General features: G+C 39.7%; 1 protein-coding gene across 1 annotated transcript in view; it reads left to right on the top strand.

The window, feature by feature from the left end:
* Positions 1 to 16,287, top strand: part of LOC133613814 (electrogenic aspartate/glutamate antiporter SLC25A12, mitochondrial-like) — a 73,596-nt gene that overhangs the window by 30,425 nt on the left and 26,884 nt on the right. Inside the window, exons 5-9 of the mRNA XM_061971629.2 lie at positions 2,507 to 2,646; positions 3,407 to 3,553; positions 6,831 to 6,969; positions 10,377 to 10,470; positions 12,973 to 13,057. Coding sequence (XP_061827613.1) covers positions 2,507 to 2,646; positions 3,407 to 3,553; positions 6,831 to 6,969; positions 10,377 to 10,470; positions 12,973 to 13,057 — 605 coding nt within the window. The remainder of the gene's footprint in view (positions 1 to 2,506; positions 2,647 to 3,406; positions 3,554 to 6,830; positions 6,970 to 10,376; positions 10,471 to 12,972; positions 13,058 to 16,287) is intronic.

Raw genomic sequence — 16,287 nt, 5'->3', positions numbered from 1 at the left:
CTGGAAAAATTCCCGGTTTTCCCGAAATTCCAGGAATTCCGTAATACCATTTCTTAATTAAAAATGTTACTACTTCAACATTTCTCGACCGATTTAGAAAAAATTCTAACACCCATCATTGAAAGTCATTCAGAACATTCAAAATATTTTGCATTTTCCAAAAAATTCCCTTTTTTTCCGAAATTCCCAAATTTCCATGAAATTCCCATTGAAAAGAATTGAACCTTTTTCAAAGTTCCACAACTCCCACATGTTTCATGCGATTCAAACCCTTCCAACTTCAAAATATTCAGCCTGTTCAGGAATTGTGTTGCTCCTTTTCAACCATTGTAAAAATAAATAAATAAATAAAGAAAATCCAGGATTTCCTAGAATTCTCAGTTTTTAGGGACATTTTCCCCATTCAGAATGAACTTCCACAATTCCCACATTTTTCAATCTATTCAAACCATTCCAACATCAACACATTCCACTCATCCTGGACATTCAAACTAACACTTTCCCAAGTTCCAAACCAAATTCCGGTTTCCCTGGAAATTCAAATACTTCAACATTCAAACCATTCCAACATTCAAACTGTTCTTACATTCATACTACATTCTGTCAGCATTGCACTTCAACTTCAGCATTGGAGCATTCACACCTCATTTAGTTATTGTTGATTTTTGTATCGATTCCTGTAAAATCAAAAAGTGACAGCAATGTTTGCTCTGTGATTTTACAGTAAACATTTAATAGTTTATTACCAGCCAAGTGTTAGAAATAAACAGCTGGTGTGTAATATGTACAATACTTACAGTATAAACACTCAACATAAAACCAGACTGGCACATTCAACTTCATGGCAAAGACTACTTCCTAGCTAGGCAACACACCATAGCCTATACATTGATGCCATCCAACAACTTGGAATTGCAACTGCATACAAATGATGTATAATACTTACAAATGAGACAACAGAAGTGTAAGAAATGAAGTAACAACTGGACATCAGTTATCATTGAAAGCTCAGTGTTAAATTATTGTTTGTATTATATTCTTAAACAATTAACATTCATTAATACATGAACACACACAAATTGGTACCATTGAGTGGGAATTGGACCATATCAGATCAAATGTGAAAGGGTACCCATCCCTGGTCAAAATTAGTTTCATTCCAAGTTCTATGGTCATCACATTTTTACTCTTTGCCATCACTGATAGTCTTCTGTGGTGAAATCACAATAAAAAAGTAACACACGTTTGTAGTGTTAACCCTAAAACTCACCAAAGTATTGCAAGACTTGTGGATTTTTTGAACACCAGGGCTATTAAACTAAATTATTTTGGGGGCCAAATTTCCAAAAAGGTAAGGACTGGGGGGCTGGACTTCTCCCTTGACTATTATCTTTATATCTGTGTCCTCTGCAGTGGATATTACCGTATTTTTCGGAGTATAAGTTGCTCCGGAGTATAAGTCGCACTGGCCGAAAATGCATAATAAAGAAGGAAAAAAAACATATATAAGTCGCACTGGAGTATAAGTCGCATTTTTGGGGGAAATTTATTTGATAAAACCCAACACCAAGAATAGACATTTGAAAGCAATTTAAAATAAATAAAGAATAGTGAACAACATGCTGAATAAGTGTACGTTATATGAGGCATAAATAACCAACTGAGAACGTGCCTGGTATGTTAACGTAACATATTATGGTAAGAGTCATTCAAATAACTATAACATATAGAACATGCTATACGTTTACCAAACAATCTGTCACTCCTAATCGCTAAATCCCATGAAATCTTATACGTCTAGTCTCTTACGTGAATGAGATAAATAATATTATTTGATATTTTACGGTAATGTGTTAATAATTTCACACATAAGTCGCTCCTGAGTATAAGTCGCACCAAACTATGAAAAAAACTGCGACTTATAGTCCGAAAAATACGGTATGTTGTGTTCCCTTTAATTTGTCAGAGTTGCAAAATGTGTGGAAAAAAATAGCCCTGTCGATACAGCAGCATTTTTAATGACCTACTAAAAAAAGTAATGACAGCACTCTAGCGTTTTTAGGAATCTGCTACAAAAAGTGTTTTATAACTGAACTGAATGCCTTGCTGTTTCCCCCCCCCCCCCCCCCCCCCCCAAATATTCATGTGATCATTTGACTTGTGCAAGTATCCATGGTCTTCAGAAGCCATATTTTGTTGAGTGTTGGATTTTGACGTTTTATCCTGGAATCGGAAAGCATGCACAATTTGCATTATAACCTCCTCCAAGAGCAAAAAGAAGTCTTGTCACGTCTGGAAACTCAACTCAGCTCTTTTTTTTTTTTTTGCGAAGGTACCTGAAAGCTGTTTATTTATGTGTACAAGCACATACCTGTATATTTATAAAACACCCTTCACATCTAAAATGACTACAAAGCAATCTACACAGCAAGTCCTTGCTTGACGTTAACCAGATTCTTTGCGTGTGGAATGAGAAACTCTTCTCGCTGGCATTTCCCACTTTCAGAGAACGTTCGCGACATCTTCAGCCAGACCGCGGTCCATCATCATATTCCCTTCAGCTGGGACTGCGAGTTCATCAGGCTCCACTTTGGCCATGAGAGGAACAAACACCTCAGCTACGTGGAGTTCACCCAGTTTCTGCAGGTAAATAAAAGTCTTCTTAACTATACATTATTATTATTATTGCATTTATTTTGATTCCACAGGCAAAAAGCAGGGTGGTCCCACTGTAAGACAGGCTGGCTCCAGTCCTGTGCGGGATCCCTCAGGGCACTTAGTGGTTCATCATACTTCTTTTTTTTTTTAATTGAAAAAAAACTTACAGTGCTCATGAACTGCTCTTTGCTCTGCTACCTTGTGGTCGTTTTGTGTATTGCACTCTACCTAAAACTTGCAGGCAATTCCTAATGATGGATTGCGAAGCTTCTTATCATTGTGCGTCTCAAAGTCATCAACAAACATTGAGAGAATTATTGAGCCGCTGATTAGGTTAGGAGAAGCCGTGCAAAGAGGAAGTAACAGCTGGATGTTGCTCTCTGGTTACATGAGCTTTGACAGCAGATGTTGGACCGGGTCAGCCTTCCCCCGCATCCCTTTCTGATTGCATGCTTGTCATATTGAATCATTTCACACACACACCTGCCTAAGCGCTCCACTCTGCTCCAGGATCAGGCTTCTGGGGACATGGTTTCCATTAGTCTCCAGAGAGACACGGTGATTACCAAAGCGAGTGTCTCACTGTCACATCACGTCTGTCCATTGCTGACATTACCACGTTTTTCTCCTTCAAGGTTCCATTTCACAGCTCACTTATGTGCTGCTCCTCATCTCGGGAACCCTCTCTTGGCTTCTTTTGTCAGCCTGACCCGCTCCCTTCCTCTCTCTCTCCCTTCCTCTGCTACAGGAGCTGCAGCTGGAACATGCTCGCCAGGCTTTCGCCCAAAAAGACATCGGCAAGAGCGGCACCATCACGGCTCTGGACTTTAGTGACATCATGGCCACCATCAGACACCACATGCTGACCCAGTTTGTCCAGGAAAATCTGGTTTCTGTGAGTCAAGAAATGATAGTGGATCTAACATAATGGTGTGAGAGTCCAGTCCATAGTCTAACATAATAGTGTGAGAGTTCAGTCCATAGTGGATATAACATAATAGTGTGAGAGTCCAGTCCATAGTGGATCTAGTTAATAGTGTGAGAGTCCAGTCCATAGTGGATCTAACATAATAGTGTGAGAGTTCAGTCCATAGTGGATCTAACATAATAGTGTGAGAGTCCAGTCCATAGTGGATCTAACATAGTGTGAGAGTCCAGTCCACAGTGGATGTAACATAATAGTGTGAGATTCCAGTCCATAGTGGATCTAACATAGTATTGTGAGAGTCCAGTCCATAGTGGATCTAGTTAATAGTGTGAGAGTCCAGTCCATAGTGGATGTAACATAATAGTGTGAGAGTCCAGTCCATAGTGGATGTAACATAATAGTGTGAATGTCCAGTCCACAGTGGATGTAACATAATAGTGTGAGATTCCAGTCCATAGTGGATCTAACATAGTATTGTGAGAGTCCAGTCCATAGTGGATCTAGTTAATAGTGTGAGAGTTCAGTCCATAGTGGATGTAACATAATAGTGTGAGAGTCCAGTCCATAGTGGATGTAACATAATAGTGTGAATGTCCAGTCCATAGTGGATCTAGTTAATAGTGTGAGAGTCCAGTCCATAGTGGATCTAACATAATAGTGTGAGAGTTCAGTCCATAGTGGATCTAACATAATAGTGTGAGAGTTCAGTCCATAGTGGATCTAATATAATAGTGTGAGAGTTCAGTCCATAGTGGATCTAACATAATATTGTGAGAGTCAAGTCCATAGTGGATCTAACATAATAGTGTGAGAGTCCAATCCATAGTGGATCTAACATAATAGTGTGAGAGTCCAGTCCATAGTGGATGTAACATAATAGTGTGAGATTCCAGTCCATAGTGGATCTAACATAGTATTGTGAGAGTCCAGTCCATAGTGGATCTAGTTAATAGTGTGAGAGTCCAGTCCATAGTGTATCTAACATAATAGTGTGAGAGTCCAGTCCATAGTGGATCTAACATAATAGTGTGAGAGTCCAGTCCATAGTGGATCTAACATAATAGTGTGAGAGTCCAGTCCATAGTGGATATAGTTAATAGTGTGAGAGTCCAGTCCATAGTGGATCTAATATAATAGTGTGAGAGTCCAGTCCATAGTGGATCTAACATAATAGTGTGAGAGTCCAGTCCATAGTGGATCTAGTTAATAGTGTGAGAGTCCAGTCCATAGTGGATGTAACATAATAGTGTGAGAGTCCAGTCCATAGTGGATCTAGTTAATAGTGTGAGAGTCCAGTCCATAGTGTATCTAACATAATAGTGTGAGAGTCCAGTCCATAGTGGATCTAACATAATAGTGTGAGAGTCCAGTCCATAGTGGATCTAACATAATAGTGTGAGAGTCCAGTCCATAGTGGATCTAGTTAATAGTGTGAGAGTCCAGTCCATAGTGGATCTAACATAATAGTGTGAGAGTCCAGTCCATAGTGGATCTAACATAATAGTGTGAGAGTCCAGTCCATAGTGGATCTAACATAATAGTGTGAGAGTCCAGTCCATAGTGGATCTAGTTAATAGTGTGAGAGTCCAGTCCATAGTGGATGTAACATAATAGTGTGAGAGTCCAGTCCATAGTGGATCTAGTTAATAGTGTGAGAGTCCAGTCCATAGTGGATCTAACATAGCAGTGTGAGAGTCCAGTCCATAGTGGATCTAACATAATAGTGTGAGAGTCCAGTCCATAGTGGATCTAACATAATAGTGTGAGAGTCCAATCCATAGTGGATCTAACATAATAGTGTGAGAGTCCAGTCCATAGTGGATGTAACATAATAGTGTGAGATTCCAGTCCATAGTGGATCTAACATAGTATTGTGAGAGTCCAGTCCATAGTGGATCTAGTTAATAGTGTGAGAGTCCAGTCCATAGTGTATCTAACATAATAGTGTGAGAGTCCAGTCCATAGTGGATCTAACATAATAGTGTGAGAGTCCAGTCCATAGTGGATCTAACATAATAGTGTGAGAGTCCAGTCCATAGTGGATATAGTTAATAGTGTGAGAGTCCAGTCCATAGTGGATCTAATATAATAGTGTGAGAGTCCAGTCCATAGTGGATCTAACATAATAGTGTGAGAGTCCAGTCCATAGTGGATCTAGTTAATAGTGTGAGAGTCCAGTCCATAGTGGATGTAACATAATAGTGTGAGAGTCCAGTCCATAGTGGATCTAGTTAATAGTGTGAGAGTCCAGTCCATAGTGTATCTAACATAATAGTGTGAGAGTCCAGTCCATAGTGGATCTAACATAATAGTGTGAGAGTCCAGTCCATAGTGGATCTAACATAATAGTGTGAGAGTCCAGTCCATAGTGGATCTAGTTAATAGTGTGAGAGTCCAGTCCATAGTGGATCTAACATAATAGTGTGAGAGTCCAGTCCATAGTGGATCTAACATAATAGTGTGAGAGTCCAGTCCATAGTGGATCTAACATAATAGTGTGAGAGTCCAGTCCATAGTGGATCTAGTTAATAGTGTGAGAGTCCAGTCCATAGTGGATGTAACATAATAGTGTGAGAGTCCAGTCCATAGTGGATCTAGTTAATAGTGTGAGAGTCCAGTCCATAGTGGATCTAACATAGCAGTGTGAGAGTCCAGTCCATAGTGGATCTAACATAATAGTGTGAGAGTCCAGTCCATAGTGGATCTAACATAATAGTGTGAGAGTCCAGTCAATAGTGGATCTAGTTAATAGTGTGAGAGTCCAGTCCATAGTGGATCTAACATAGCAGTGTGAGAGTCCAGTCCATAGTAGATCTAACATAATATTGTAAGAGTCAAGTCCATAGTGGATTTAACATAATAGTGTGAGAGTCCAGTCCATAGTGGATCTAACATAATAGTGTGAGAGTCCAGTCCATAGTGAGACCAGCAGGGATCATCTTGAGTGGAGACTTGTCAGTAGTGCAGAGATGTCACCAACTGATCCTTAGAGCAGTGGTCCACCCCAGGTCCCGACTATGAACAGCTAGTGCTTCCTCTGTGGGAACTGATCCATGACCACCTGATTCATTATTTTAATGCAGGAGAGGGGGGCAGAGTAGAAAAGAGAGATGGCAGATCAACTGGTCCAAAAAGGGGTTTATTTAAGAGAGCTCTATTTCATGTTTTTGCTGCTGAAAAATGTCATTAGAGCGAACAGGTGTCATTAATGTTGTATGACAAACATGTTTTGACCATTTCCCAGGCTGCTGGAGGAAGCACCTCCCATGTGGTGAGCTTCTCTTACTTCAACGCGTTCAACGCCCTCCTGAACAACATGGAGCTGGTCCGCAAGATATATAGCACCTTTGCCGGCACTCGGGAAGACACGCTGGTGACTAAAGGTAGTCCTGATCAGATTCCAAATGTCACCACTCAATGGCTGTGCCTGAATAATAATAATAATAATAATCATGAACCATGCATGTACAGTACGTACAGTATGTGAGTGATCATGTTCAACTCTGACAGGATTGTGTGAGTGACCACACAAGGAACATTTTCTCTAGCACTAAATTACCAAGGTAAATGAAACCGTTTAACCTGGTAATCTTATCATTTGACGTACATGTAGATGTGTGGAAGTGATCAGTCCACATTTAAGGGCGGCATGGCGTAGTGGGTAGAGCAACCGTGCCAGAAACCTGAGGGTTGCAGGTTCGCTCCCCGCCTCTTACCATCCAAAAATCGCTGCCGTTGTGTTCTTGGGCGGGACACTTCACCCTTTGCCCCCGGTGCCACTCACACCGGTGAATTGAATGATGAATGAAAGGTGGTGGTCGGAGGGGCCGTTGGCGCAAATTGCAGCCACGCTTCCGTCAGTCTACCCCAGGGCAGCTGTGGCTATGAAAGTAGCTTACCACCACCAGGTGTGAATGAATGATGGGTTCTACATGTAAAGCGACTTTGGGTACTTAGAAAAGCGCTATATAACTCCCAGGTTTATTATTATTATTATTATTATTACTATTATTTACTCAAGTGTTTCCTGGTAAGACCATTATGGCCCAAGAGTACCTCTTGGTGGTGCGGTTTTAGTTTGCAGGTGGCTAATGAGGTGATCTGAGCACCTGTGGTGTTCAGGTGTTTTAGGTCCCAGATTCAAACTAATCTCACACATCCTTCTCCTTCCAGACCGAGGGCATCCCCTTTCCCCATTTTCTTCTGTCTTTGATTTTATCTTCGACATAATCATAATCGATTTTATCTTCTACATAAGCTACACCGTTCAACACACGTCTATATTTCCATCTATGCACATTAGTGTCACCAGTATGCTGGAGCCTACCCCAACTAACATTCAGTTAGAGGAGGGGTACACATTTGACCAGACCTGGGCAAATTAAGGCCCGTTGAGCTTTTCAATCTGGACCGCCGGACATTCCCAAATCATTTTTTTAGATGTTTAAGATGTAAAGTGTAGCTGCCATTATGATGTGCAGTGATGTTTTCTAATGACTGTAAGTCTTCAACTATACTAAGTCTTTCAATGCTTGGAATCTGCATCATATACTAGTTACTATGGTCATATAATTAGTTACTATGGTCATCGAATTAGTTACTATGGTCATCTAATTAGTTACTAGGGTAATATAAGTCACAGCAGCTCAGACGAGGCACCAAGCAGTGTGGGTGGGGAGCGTTTCCACAGAGTGTTTCCAGAGCCTGAAATGTGGGTGTCAGGGACAGACGTGAAAGGAGATTTTTAAAACAAAGTTCTAAAGCTTAGTGATATATCACATATATCACATTGTAGGGTTTTTTTTTTTTCCCTTTCGTGTTCATATTTTGCTGTGTTTGTTGCATTTTTGTGGATTGTAAAATATGTGGATGGATAGGGGGTGTGAGGTTCATGTGTTGTCATTATTCAGTGTTTTATCCTTCATAGTTAATATTGTAAATCCCACATTCTTTATTGTCATGTACATTCTGGGTGTCGCATTCAGTAAAAAAACTTTAAAGTCCATTCTGTTTTTTTAAGGCGGTCTGTCATAACGTTTTTAGTGTTCAATCAGACATTATTGTGAGGTTTTGTATTAGTGTTCCTAAAAAAGGACCCAAGCACACATACAGTACAGCAGATTTTCACAGCTTATAGATAGATAGATAGATAGATAGATTGATATACCGGCCCCCCCAGACACATTATTTTCTCTAAATTTGGCCCCCCAAGTGAAAATAGTTGCCCAGGCCTTCCCTTGACTGTTCACCAGCCAGTCACTGGGCTGGGGTCATTATTAGATTTAGTTTACTCGAATAAAGTATTGTTTGATAACGTTATACTCGGTGTGTCTCCTTTTGTTATGGCCCTTGAGCCAGGTCATGAAAAGCGCTCCACTTCTGTATCATACACCTCCCACCAGATGACCTATTTTCCAGCAGTACGAGTATGTTCGGCATGGTTGATGTGTACTCATAACTTGCACTTTTAGTCATGCAAAAGCATGTCATTGCACTCTTGGGATAGAACTACTGAATTCAAAGTAGGGACTGAATAAATGACATATTTCAAACAAAAAAAACATTTCCATATACTTTAAGAAGAGCTCAGTTTGCAACTATCTAGTACGGAGGTCAGCAACCCGCGGCTCTTTAATGCTGCCCTAGTGGCTCCCTGGAGCATTTTTAAAAAAGGATTGAAAATAGAAAAAGATGGGGGGGGGGAGAATATTTTTTTTGTTTTAGTATGTTTTTTGTTAGAGGACAAACATGACACAAACCTTGTTAGAACTACCACTGTTTAATATGTTTCTGTGTATGCTTCACTGGTGAACATCGTTTTGTCCTACTCATTTCGGCGGTTCTTGAACTCACCGTAGTGTGGACTGTGACGCAACAATTTGTTTACATGTCAAATCTTCCACTCCTTCTTTGTCTCATTTTGTCCACCAAACGGTTTATACTGTGTGTGAATGCACAAAGGTGAGCTTTGTTGATGTTATTGATTTGTTGGAGTGCTAATCAGGCATATTTGGTCAGGGCATGACTGCAAGCAAATCAATGCTAACATGCTATTTAGGCTAGCTGTATGTACATATTGCATCATTATGCCTCGTTTGTAGGTATATTTGAGCTCATTTAATATCCTTTACTTTTATCCTCTTTGTTTATAATTTAGTTTTGTATGTCTCATGACACATTATCTGTATGTAATATTGGCTGCATGCCAGATAGTTGTTTGTGTGCCATGTTGTTCCAGACCACAGCAAACATTACCTAGCTTACCAAAGATGAATAAATCTATTAGAAGACAGCCTGCTGTTTCCTTTAACTTGGACACACACATCTATACCTTTGGCCATTCTAAGACAGTCATTTCCAGGAGTTATCTCACCTTCTGAGTAGCCTCTGATGTACTAATGGTTTCTAGAATAAATATTACATTTCAACATTTCTGTCAACGAAGATTTGCTTCAGCCTGCGACACATAGTCATTTTGATAGTAGGCTTATATAGCTAATATAGACACTTATATCATGTGTTGCCTTCATTATAACACTTATATAAGACTTTTAAAGCAATTTTGATAGTAGGCTAATATAGACACTTACGTTATGTGTTGCCTTAAAAAATAACACTTATATAAGGCTTTTTACGGCTCCAGACAGATTTGTTTTTTGTATTTTTGGTCCAATGTGGTTCTTTCAACGTTTTGGATTGCCGACTGTAGAATGCACATGTAATTCATTGGTCAACTCTATGAGGCTCATTCAATCTGTGCTGAGTTTCTTTTCTCGTTTTGTCTTTTTAGAGGAGTTTGTCCACGCTGCCAATAAGTTTGGTCAGATCACGCCAATGGAGGTTGACATCCTGTACCAACTTGCTGGTCTCCACACTCACACAGGGTAGGTTTTAAATACCAATGTGCTATATAATTGTACCGGAAAACATAATATATATAGATGAGATTCCAACATAGGCCAAAAATATCGTATTTCGTTCAATTTGTACACATTTTTACATCTTTTTTTTTTTTTGGTGTAAATATGATAAAAATGTAATTCCCAATATCAACATTAGGCACAGCATTTACGGTATACAGTAGTACATTAACTTACGGGCTTAATTGGGTCTGTGATGGAATGACAATAATTAAAATCTATTTAATTGGTGCTTGCCCACCAAAAAAAGCACAATTTTAACATGTACCATACAAACTTATAGATAATAAATATAGTATAAAAATAGTACAATAGAATGTAAGCCAAGCAAGTACAATAGTTTAATGAAGTAATTTTGTAGCAATAATGTAGACTTCACCTTTGAGAGTGAACTTCTACAGTAGCTTGTTCCAAATAAGGTAATCAGCAGCCTCTCCATATTTTCATGGCTGTTTATCTGCCATTTAGATATTATTGTAACATTCTTAATTGGCGTTAGTCATGCGTCTAGCAGACTAGCAGTGATAGCCTCTAATTGCTTGGCCACACACTCCATGATGTGTTTTATGACTTATTTCTTTAATTCCAAGAATATCATTCACTGTTTTCTTCCCAGCACTGTCCTTCACATCTCTTCCTTTACATGGAAATAAAAAACAAGTGAAGTCAGTCTCTCGCTATAAGTAATTGCGAGCAAATAAGACCAGATGTTTTGGGCGGATCTTCATTTTTGTTTGCTTTTAAAGCATAACAATTATTTATCCAATTACGTATCTCAAAACAGTTTTATGTTGGTGCACCTTTAAGTTGCGGTACCACTGTATTCTAATTCTACGTTCAGACAAGTACTGTACTGTATGTGTTGGAATGAACGACACTGTCCAGATGATGTCTGCTGATTACATCACTTACTCACTTTTTATACTTATCCTGGCTCTGTTACAATATTTATTCCCTTCTTACTCATAGCTTTTCTGTTTTGTAAACAATGACTCAACTTTCTACTCCCCAGAAAATCTCAGCCTGATTTCACAATATATATCGCCTGCATGCGTGTGATATTTAGTGTTCGAACTGAGAAACTTAATTTTTTTTTGCCAATAATCATTAATTTAGAATGTAATGCTTTACATCAGTCCATCTGAGATGAGCTCACGCCCCCCACGGCTGCACCAAATGATAATATAAATACATTTAATAAAGTCAAATACAATTAAGGCAACAAGAGAAGTATGCCACACTTCTCTTTTGTAAAGTAAATTTGTACAGCCGACATGGGCATCTACATCAACTATATGATTTGTCTGAGAAGCTGGACAGGACAAAAAAAAAAAAGATGAGCTCGTCCCAGCGAAGCGTTTCTGGGTGTTGTTGATAAATGGCTTTGCATAGTAGAGTTTTAACTTGCACTTACAGATGTAGCGACCAATTGTTCTGTGTTCCTGAGCCCATGTGGTGATATCCTTTACACACTGATGTCGCTTTTTGATGCAGTACCGCCTGAGGGATCGAAGGTCACGGGCATTCAACGTTGGTTTTCGGCTTACGTAGGTTTTTCGGCTTACGTTAAATGGGTTGTACTTGTATAGCGCTTTTCTACCTTCATGGTACTCAAAGCGCTTTGACACTACTTCCACATTTACCCATTCACACACACATTCACACACTGATGGAGGGAGCTGCCATGCAAGGCGCTAACCAGCACCCATCAGGAGCAAGGGTGAAGTGTCTTGCTCAGGACACAACAGACATGACGATGTTGGTACTAGGTGGGGATTGAACCAGGGACCCTCGGGTCGCGCACGGCCATTCTTCCACTGCGCCACGATGATATTACGGAGCTTGGATGGTGAAATCCCTAAATTCCTTGCAATAGCTGGTTGAGAAATGTTGTTCTTAAAACAATTTGCTCAGGCATTTGTTGACAAAGTGGTGACCCTCGCCCCGTCCTTGTTTGTGAATGAGTGAGCATTTCATGGAAGCTGCTTTTATACCCAATCATGGCACCCACCTGTTCCCAATTAGCCTGTTCACCTGTGGGATGTTCCAAATATGTGCTTGATGAGCATTCCTCAACTTTCTCACTCTTTTTTGCCACTTGTGCCAGCTTTTTTGAAACATGTTGCAGGCATCAAATTCCAAATGAGCTAATATTTGCAAAAAATAACAAAAGTTTTCCAGTTTGAACATTAAATATCTTGTCTTGGCAGTCTATTCAATTGAATATAAGTTGAAAAGGATTTGCAAATCATCGTATTCTCTTTTTATTTACCATTTACACAACGTGACAACTTCACTGCTTTTGGCGTTTGTACGAGGACATACACGAAAACATGTCTACGCGCTTTTATAAGTTGTATGTCAAACATTTAGTAAGAAAACTGGCGTAATTCTCTGCTGTTGTGTGTGTGTGTCTGTGTGTGTGTGTGTGTGTGTGTGTGTGTGTGTGTGTGCGTGTGTGTGAAGGCGCCTCAGCCATGCCGACATCGAGAGGATAGCGCCGTTGGAAGAAGGAGCCATGCCTTACCACCTTGCCGAGGCCAAGAGACAGGTAGCCTGATTGACACCTCGGATCCTGACGCCTTTTATCTGGGCTTCTACTCCCCGACCTCTGCTTCCTCGTTGCTAAGTAGCACACACAAAAAAAGCAAAGCAAGGAGGATGCTCCGTAAGTGAATGAAGCAGACTGCCCACGTTTTTCTCCCCAAGTGCATTACTTAAACTCCCAGATGAAAGTAGAGTAATTACAGTTAGAGAATTGTTGCACCTCTCAGTGAAAGGCTCTCCTCACACACCCACTGCCGTCTCACATCTGCCAGGCTGATAAAAGCCAGTGCGAGGCTTGGGGATTTTAAGAGGCCTTTAGCGAGGCCTGCTAATGGACGAAGGAGGTGGGGTGGTGAAGGTGGCTGGGAGAGAAATCTTGCCTCCACTGATAACTCTGTGGTCGGAGCTTCCATGCCAGTGCTGCTCTTGGGAAGTCTCAGAGGGCTGGAATTTGATTCCTGCGGGGCAATGCTCCAATCCCGAGGCCTGCCCTTCGCGGATGTTCGCTAATTGTTTAAAACCTTTGATCAAGTCCTGAATCTTGATAGCATGCAACTCTGCATCTGGCACAGGGGGTGGGCTGGGGGGGGGGGGGGGGGGGGGGGGCAACGTGTTGTGCTCATGTCTGGGAGAAGTTACTCACCACTTCAACACACAAACACACATTCTTGTATTTGTTACCTTCTTGAGACCTCCGAATAATGCCTCCCTCTTTAGGACCACTCTTTCTAGATATACAAAGATTTGTATTTACAACATTAATAATACATGCATACAAACCCCGTTTCCATATGAGTTGGGAAATTGTGTTAGATGTAAATATAAACGGAATACAATGATTTGCAAATCCTTTTCAACCCATATTCAATTGAATGCACTACAAAGACAACATATTTGATGTTCAAACTCATAAACTTTTTTTTTTTTTTTGCAAATAATAATTAACTTAGAATTTCATGGCTGCAACACGTGCCAAAGTAGTTGGGAAAGGGCATGTTCACCACTGTGTTACATGGCCTTTCCTTTTAACAACACTCAGTAAACGTTTGGGAATTGAGGAGACACATTTTTTAAGCTTCTCAGGTGGAATTCTTTCCCATTCTTGCTTGATGTACAGCTTAAGTTGTTCAACAGTCCGGGGGTCTCTGTTGTGGTATTTTAGGCTTCATAATGTGCCACACATTTTCAATGAGAGACAGATCTGGACTACAGGCAGGCCAGTCTAGTACCCGCACTCTTTTATTATGAAGCCACGTTGATGTAACACGTGGCTTGGCATTGTCTTGCTGAAATAAGCAGGGGCGTCCATGGTAACGTTGCTTGAATGGCAACATATGTTGCTCCAAAACCTGTATGTACCTTTCAGCATTAATAGCGCCTTCACAGATGTGTAATTTATCCATGTCTTGGGCACTAGTACACCCCCATACCATTACAGATGCTGGCTTTTCAACTTTGCGCCTATAACAATCCGGATGGTTCTTTTCCTCTTTGGTCCAGAGGACACGACGTCCACAGTTTCCAAAAACAATTTGAAATGTGGACTCTTCAGACCACAGAACACTTTTCCACTTTGGATCAGTCCATCTTAGATGAGCTCAGGCCCAGCGAAGCCGACGGCGTTTCTGGGTGTTGTTGATAAACGGTTTTCGCCTTGCATAGGAGAGTTTTAACTTGCACTTACAGATGTAGCGACCAACTGTAGTTACTGACAGTGGGTTTCTGGAGTGTTCCTGAGCCTATGTGGTGATATCCTTTACACACTGATGTCGCTTGTTGATGCAGTACACTCTGAGGGATCGAAGGTCACCGGCTTAGCTGCTTACGTGCAGTGATTTCTCCAGATTCTCTGAACCCTTTGATGATATTACGGACCGTAGATGGTGAAATCCCTAAATTCTTTGCAATAGCTGGTTGAGAAAGGTTTTTCTTAAACTGTTCAACAATTTACTCACGCATATGTTGACAAAGTGGTGACCCTCGCCCATCCTTGTTTGTGAATGACTGAGCATTTCGTGGAATCTACTTTTATACCCAATCATGGCACCCACCTGTTCCCAATTTGCCAGTTCACCTGTGGGATGTTCCAAATAAGTGTTTGATGAGCATTCCTCAACTTTATCAGTATTTATTGCCACTTTTCCCAACTTCTTTGTCACGTGTTGCTGGCATCAAATTCTAAAGTTAATGGTTATTTGCAAAAAAAAAAATGTTTATCAGTTTGAACATCAAATATGTTGTCTTTGTAGCATATTCAACTGAATATGGGTTGAAAATTATTTGCAAATCGTAGTATTCCGTTTATATTTACATCTAACACAATTTCCCAAATCATATGGAAACGGGGTTTGTACTTTGCAAATATAAAAAAGCTTGTTGTGAAAAATGAGTTGGAATTTCACAAGAAAAAGGTCACAATTTCACAAGAAAAATTTAGAATTTTGGCAGTATTATAATAAGTCGTCATTTTACTCAACGCAAGTCAAAATTTTACAAGAAAAACTGAACATTTGTGCAATATTATGATAAAAGTTGGAATTTTACTCAATAACAGTTGCAATTTTACAAGAAAAGCTTAACATTTTGGCAATTTTATGAAAAGAGTCGTAATTTTACTCGACAAAAGTCACAATTTTATAAGAAAACTAACATTTTGGCAATATTTTAATAATAATTGGAATTTTACACGGCAAAATTATGACAAAAGATGTAAAATAATGAAATTTTTTGAGTAAAATTATAAGAACCACAAAAAAAATTGGCAATATTGTGATAAAAGTCAAAATTTTATATGACGAATATCAGCATTTTGCATGAAAAAGTAATAATCTTACGAGAAAATACTGCAATATGAGAGAAACAGAAAGAATATGAGAAATTGTTCCCAATTTTATAGGAAAAAAGTCGACACATTGTGAGAAAAAGACTGCTTTTAGTTTTTTTATTTATTTGTAATTTATTTTTAATCTTCATTATTTACTTCAAGTTATTACAGCATGTCTCTTTATACATATTTATTTATTTATTTTTAATTAATTTTGGCTAAAGGGGGCGCATTTAAATTTCTTACACACACTTGTTATTTCATATGTTGACCAGAAGGGGAGCACTTTTAAAAGCGACACACAGTCAATTTGAAAAAATCCCTCCTTTTTGGGACCACCCTCATTTTGATAGAAGGAGAATTGGCCCTAGTCTGTGAATGTTGTCTGTTTATCTGTGTTGGCCCTGCGA

This window comes from Nerophis lumbriciformis, linkage group LG13 (assembly GCF_033978685.3).
Source record: "Nerophis lumbriciformis linkage group LG13, RoL_Nlum_v2.1, whole genome shotgun sequence".
NCBI lineage: Eukaryota > Metazoa > Chordata > Actinopteri > Syngnathiformes > Syngnathidae > Nerophis > Nerophis lumbriciformis.
Note: the sequence above shows the minus strand (reverse complement) of the source record. Positions and strands in the feature narration are given on the sequence as shown.